Source organism: Rhinolophus hipposideros (assembly GCF_964194185.1).
Source record: "Rhinolophus hipposideros genome assembly, chromosome: 10".
NCBI lineage: Eukaryota > Metazoa > Chordata > Mammalia > Chiroptera > Rhinolophidae > Rhinolophus > Rhinolophus hipposideros.
This window is the reverse complement of record NC_138056.1, coordinates 50,670,748-50,677,676: the sequence shown is the minus strand read 5'-3', so window position 1 is coordinate 50,677,676 and position 6,929 is coordinate 50,670,748. Positions and strand designations below refer to the sequence as shown.

The window sequence follows — 6,929 nt, the reverse complement described above, 5'->3', positions numbered from 1 at the left end:
TTTTCATTCCCCCTGTCACACGAGGCTGCTGCGAACCCGAAGTGGGAGGGACGAAGTAGAGGGAGGGAACCGGGCGGAAAGTGAAAGGCACTGAGCGCCTCTCTTTCCTCCGTCTAACTCGGTTCTCGACTGCTCCCCGCCGCCGCTGTATTGTGGGATCGCGGCGCCGTGCCTGAGACGCTGGATCCGCAAGGGAGTCGACTCGCTAGCGCCTCCTGTCGTCTGTAAGGCTGCCCTGCCATTCCTCGGCGCCCCAGCTCCCCCCACACCCCCATCACCTCCTCCTCCATCCTCCAGTTCAAAATGGCGACGGCGGCGGCAGCGGCGGCGGCGATGGCTCCTCCGGGCTGCCCGGGTTCGTGCCCCAACTTTGCCGTAGTGTGCTCCTTCTTGGAGCGCTACGGGCCGCTGCTCGATCTGCCTGAGTTGCCGTTCCCCGAGCTGGAGCGGGTGCTGCAGGCGCCGCCGCCGGACGTCGGCCACGGAGAAGGTAAGCGAGGGGCCCGAACGCCCGGCGGGAAGCGGCCCTGGCACCCTTCTTCTCTCCTCTCTACAGACGCCGCGGGTCTCCGCGGCTCTATCCTCCCCCTTCGGGGCAGCTCCGCGGGGTCCGTCGTGTCGGCGCTGCCCCCGGGTCTTGGGCAGCGGGGAGGCGGGGCGGAGGCCCCCTAGGGCCACTGGGCAGGGCGCCGGGAGGAGGTGGGGGGCGTCGCGGGCTAGGTGTGGGCTGGGGGCGGGGAGGGGTCATTGTGCTGCCCGGCTGCCCGTGGGACTGCTACCTCGCGGCGGAGGCCGGGCCCCCACCCCTCTCCCTCTCTGCGGCGGGGGAAGGGGAGCGCAGGTTCCGGCCAGCTCTGCGCTTTTCTCCTCCTCTTCTCTCCTACTCCCTCCCCTCCTCCCACCAGCCTCCCCACCGTCTCGGGGAAGGCTGGGCTCATCTTCTAGGGGCGCCCCTTTCTCTTCCTCCACCTGGGTGGGCGGGGGCCAGCGGACACTTCAGCTCTCCCTCCCTCTTGTGGGAAGTCCCCCGAGAGAGTAGGCTCTCGTCCCTCTTCGCTTCCACTCGAGGGCCGGTTTAACCCCCCAAACTCCTTCCTCGGAGTGGGGAGGTTTGCTCCTCCCCCGAGGGAGGGGGTCCTCCTCCATTCTCGCTTTGGGGGGCGAAGTCGGTTCGGCTTCTCCACTTTGGAGGGTAGAGGGTTAATTTCTCCTTCCCCCCTAGTTTCCCTCTCTCCCCCCCAATAATAGAAAAGCATCTCCCCACTTTTCCAGTCCCTTCCCCCTTCATCTTGGCAGCAAGGCTTAGGGGAAGAAGCAAGCGCCCTTCCATTTGCAGGGTGGGGTGGGGTGGTTAGTCTGTAGGCTGGAGGAGGGGCTCAGACGGAGGGGGAAACAGTTGAAGAGGTGCTTGTTGCTCATGTTTCTCTCTCTGGTGCCGCTGGTCTATTATTGGTGTTCGCAAGTGGTGCTCCTTCCACAGAAGGCCACCGCGCGGGTGCAGGGCGCATGCTCTGCCCGGCCCCATTGAAACTTCCTCCTGCTGCTGCTGCTGCTGCTGCTTCTGCTGCTGCTGGTGGTTCTTTCGTTGGAGCATCTCAGCGCTGCGCCTGCTGCCTCCAGCTCTCACACTGAGCGCATACGCTCACTCACCCACCCCCTATGTATTTCTGATCCATGCCATTCCTTTTCTGGCACATTGCTTCCCTCAGAGAAGGGTTTTTTGTTGTACTCGGAGCATTGCCTTTATCTGGGAACAGCCTTTGGCTGGAGAAGAAACGTTTTCCAAATAGGTCTTTTTTTCCTCTTCTCCGTATTAGGTGGCCAAAGTGGACTGGGTATTGTACAAGTCAGCTGTTTTCTTTTTCAAGAAAGCAGCGTCGCTCTTCCATTCTCCAGGGAAATGAAGTTTCTGTTAACAGTATATTTACATTGCTAGGAAGGGACCAAGTGTGAAGTTCTTCAAAATTATTACCTATAGAGAAAATTACGTTATGGTTTCCAGAGACTCAAATTAATACAGCAGTTATGGTACAGGCCTGTATCTCTTCTTATCTGCCTAGATCTGCTCTCCCCTTAAACTCTGGCATGTAAAAGGCTACATTTCTTATACATAATATAAAAGAGGAGGAGGATTAGTTACAATATATAAAGACTTCCTGCAGAACTTCCCTAAAAGTTAAGCTCCCCAATATAGTAATTTCATTATCAAATAGTATTTACATTCAATTTTTAAGGAAATATTCATTATGAAGTAGAATGCCTTAGTTGCTTTTATGATACCATAGGAAATGATGATAATCTATTGGAAATGTGGGAATTTGGGGAAAGGAATTGCTGGTAAATTGTTTTTGAAATTTACTTGGACCAACTTGTAAGGCAGACATAGACTTTCTGTGATGGCATTGTATTTTGGTTGATATACAAGATTGCTTGCCCCTCCATGCCTTTTAAGTATTTTGGCCACTGCATTTGGTTTATGTTAGTAACAGAAGAAAAAAATATCAGCGTCAGTTTAATACTTCATGTTACCTTTCTATCTAGAGTTGAACAGTGGATCACCAGCTAAGTAAAAAATGGGAAATAATATGGCCTGATAGATTATACCAGGGGGCTCAGCCACTGCATTACCATTGGTATAGTTGCAACTATAATAATAGATCTTGTCATAAGGTGATCTAAGAATAATTGTTAACTGATATTACACAGTTAACATTACTGTTCAACATACTTGGCAAATGAAGTCTCTACAGGTGAAATGCTGTTACTTTGCAGGGCAAAGGTTTTCAGGCCTTTGATGATGGTTAACCTGTTTGAAATAGTTGATAAAACAATTCTGGTTCAACTAACAAGATTTGAACTGAGTCTTTTGGGAAGGAGTTGTGGTGTACTAGAAAGAGCTAAGAGACACGGGTTTTAGTGTTCAACTGTGTAATATGTAGGTTGTAGTGCAAATTACTTCATTTCTATGGACCTCCATTTCTTTAGTAAATTGGATAATAGCTGAGAATCAAACGAAATGTTTCAAGAATCCTTTCATAAACTGAGCACTTACAGATATTCTTGTATGACAAATTTTATTACAGATGTTTGTGAGATAGAAGACACATGAGTGTATTTCAAATTAAAATGATAAATTTTTAGCACATTGTGAGAAAGGTGTTTGAGCACAGGTATAATACTGAGCTATTAATGCTCTTGGTGAAAAGTCTTTGTTATAATCAAATGAGTTTTGCTCTATATAAATTTTAAGTATTTTTAAAAAGTAGTTCTTAATGCTGTTTAAAAAGTCCTAGGTTATAAAACTTGTTTTTTCCTAGTGTGATTATCCCTTAAAAGGTGTTTTTTTTTTAAAGGTGTTTTTTTAACATACCTATATTCTTCTGAATTGCCACTTTAAAATTTTTACCTAGCCATGTGTTGTGATAGGTACATCAACATTATGATATCCTTTGGAGGAGACTATAGTTCTCTGTATTGCCCTTGTTCAAGCACTTTATGATCTTTCCCCTAATAATTTGTTTATATACGTTTTCATTTGACATTGGGGCTTCAGCTTAGAATGCTCCCTTCATCCCCACAGAGTCAATTATTAAATTTAGTTTTATAAACTACTTGTTTGGTTTTAGTGATATAATTAATAATGGCTGTCATTTATTGAGCATTTACTCTGTGCAACTATCTCATGCCTTAGGACTATACTCTGAAGTTGCTACTGTTGTTCCTATTTGGTAGCCATAGAAGCTAAGGTTCAAGAGATCGATTCAGCTGCTCAGTGCCCAAGATTATATAGTTATATTGGTAGAATCTGATTTCCAACCTAGGGCTGTCTGCGTCCAAGCCATAAAATTATATAAAACACTGCCATGGGGCCATGTTTCCCAAACTTCACCAAGGCACTCCAGGGTATTACCAACCAACTCATAGAGGTGCTGTCTGGTTGTTAAATTTTCTAGGGATGTAGAGTAGTACTTGATATCTGTTGACGAGCTTGAGAGAGTTCATGGTTTAAAAATTAGATTGTGCTACATACCTTTCGATGCCATATCTCTGAGTTTGAGGGTATTGCTGTCATAAATTGCAAATACTGCATGAAAATCATTATGGAATGGGAAATAAGGATAGTGTCCAGTCTGATTCCAAGGTTTGAGAAGTTGTGCAGTACCCAACTGTAATATACGTTCTATAAGTAGTAATTATGGTTATTTAAGAATGAGTATTTTTTTCAGCTGAGGTAGATTAGTTTTTCAAATGGCTACTAACTTAATAGGTGGAACTGCTATTATTTCTTGGTCTAGCTAGAGCTGCTATGGAAACATTACTGAAATAACGAGGGTACTATGAACCTTAAGAAAGCTTGGGAACCTGTGCTCTAAAGACTATCATTGCGTTTTAGGGGTAGAAAGGACTTTTGCATCTATTTGCCTTTATTTTGCAGGGAAGAAAACCAAGGTGCAGAGATTGATTTCAAGTGTATACAGCTAGCTAACCATTGGTGTTACTCAACCTGTTACTTGAAAAGTCCACCTACATGCTGAAATTATCAGCCAAAAAAGTTTAGATTTCTTGTTGGTACTAGTTAGACTAGGAAAAGGCTGTCCATCTGAAGGTACTCTTTTATCCACCTTCTCTCACAATCTACTTAAGCCCTCCCAATCCTGTGCTTTGTCTGTACTTCCCTACTTTCCTCTTGATTGGAGGTAGATGATTAGGAAGTATTGATACAAATAAAAGTGGACATTAACTTTATGATTACCAACTTCGGAGCTCCCAAGCATCTTTTCCTCTCCTGCAGAGGACATTTTTTTCAAGAGGAAAATATACTTTTTCATTCTTTAAAGATAGTCTTTGTATGGTATTGGTTGAGACATTACATATACTATCTAATTACAGTCTGTTAAAGTACATATGGAGAATGTGTTATAATTCCCATAGTTTACACGATGGTTGACTGAGTTATTTGTATAGTACTAAAGAAGTTGAATCATTAGTTTTTTTGGTTTGATTATTTTTTTTAAGGTTTTATTTTTTTTTTTTAGAGCAGTTTTAGGTTTGATTTGTTTTTTACATTTATTGATGATTAGAGGTTTGGCTCTTAAGTGTCATGTATATATATACCTTTTATATTTAACTGGAGTTGTGGCTGTAACTTAGTATGTTCTCTCTTATTGCTGCTAATTGAATTGTGTGACAGTAGTTTTTAGATGCTTTCGATAAAGTAGAAAGGTGACTTTGCCATACCTGGAGCCACCATCTGTTGCGTTAAGCGAAAGATGTTACCAGATGCATGTACTGGGAGTTGCATGGGTCTACAGTGGTAGACGATTGATGATAGGTAGCTTTGCTGGAAACAGACTGGTTTGGTGGAAAGTGACTAGCTTTGGCTCTAACACATTTGATAAAAGAAATATTTTTTTGACATTTGTTAGAGAGAAAGAGAGAAATGCATTTCTTCTCCATCCTTTTTGGTATATCAGAGTTGAGGTAAGCAAAAGTTACGGAGGTTTAGAGGGAGGTTGCTGGCATTATCCCAGGATTGGAGATAACAATGACGGAAGGATTTTTTTTCTGGCTAAAGTGGGCCTATTAATGTAAACCGACTACTTGCTTTTTAATTATTAAGAAGTTTGCCTTGAAGTTTATCTATATTAAATTCTCATCTAGTAGGAAAAGTAAGCATTTATTAGCTGCTTCATTTAATATATATGTTGAGTATCAGCTATGTGCCAAGTACAGTAAACATTGTGGAGATTATTTTGTTTTTCACAAAAAACATTAAACGTGGGTGCTTCTTTTAAGGATTTTCTAATCTATTAATAGTAAGAAGTAGCTATTAGGTTGGTGCAAAATTAATTGCGGTTTAAAAGGTTAAAAATAATTGCAAAACCTGCAATTACTTTTGCACCCAACTAATAAGTTGAGAGCTTGAGTTACTGTCACCATTCAAAGACTGCTTTTTTTTTCCTCTGGGATTTTATCAAGTGAAGTAGTCTGTGAATTCTAGTCTGTAAATTAATGAACTAAAATGATCTCTATGGCAGTGTTATGGTGAGATGTACAGTCTCGTGCAATGTGGGGAAGTAAGAGCAATTCAGACTCAAAAGTACATTTTAATCTGAATGATGTATTCAAAGAACGTATTTATGTTTATGTTAGAATTTTTATAGTATCAAATATTGCTTGAGAGAGTAATCTTGGGCTTCACTTAAAAAAATTGTTCTTTCAACAAATGTTAATTGATTACCTACTATGTGCCAGGCATGTTTATACTCTGCGGATACATTAATGAGCAAGGTATTAATAGATAAAACCCTTGCCCTTATTGTGGAGTTCAGTTTAGCAGCAAAGGTTGACAATGAAGCAATAAGATTAAAACAAAAGTTAATGTATGAGCAAGTAAAATCTTTACTTTGTAATGGTATATGTTTTAGTGAACTTTGTTTTATAATTTGTTTAGCTTTGTATTTATTCGATCTGTATGCCTAAATGTATTTGTATAAATTTATCTTAATCATTTTCTGGGTGGTAGGATTATAGGTATTTATTTTTTTCTTTGGTTTTTCTTACATTTTTTCACATTTCATTTTCTATACTAATTATGTATTTTTTTGGTAATCACCAACATAATAATAATAATAATAATAATAATGTTTAAAAGTAGTCTTCTACCAGGATTGAAATGGGAGAAGGTGGTTAAAAGGTACACTTTCAGTTATAAAATAAATGTCATGAGAATGTAATGTACAGTATGGTGACTATAGTTAATAATACTGTATTGTATATTTGGAAGTTGCTAAGAGCATGCATCTTAAAAGTTCTAATCACAAGAAAATTTATAACTATGTAGTGATGGCTGTTGACTTACTGTGATCATTTTGCAATATATACAAATACTGAATCATGTTGTACACTTGAAAATGATGTAATGTTAT

The 6,929-nt window shown here is 41.4% G+C and overlaps 1 protein-coding gene across 2 annotated transcripts in view; it reads left to right on the top strand.

Annotated features, from left to right (window-relative positions):
* The first annotated feature begins 17 nt into the window (after nt 1–17).
* The window catches only part of RSF1 (remodeling and spacing factor 1), a 112,871-nt gene continuing 105,959 nt past the window's right edge, over nt 18–6,929 (top strand). For both annotated transcript variants that reach the window (XM_081063773.1, XM_081063772.1), the window contains exon 1: nt 18–490. In XM_081063773.1, coding sequence (XP_080919899.1) covers nt 304–490 — 187 coding nt within the window. In that variant the 5' untranslated portion in view covers nt 18–303. The remainder of the gene's footprint in view (nt 491–6,929) is intronic.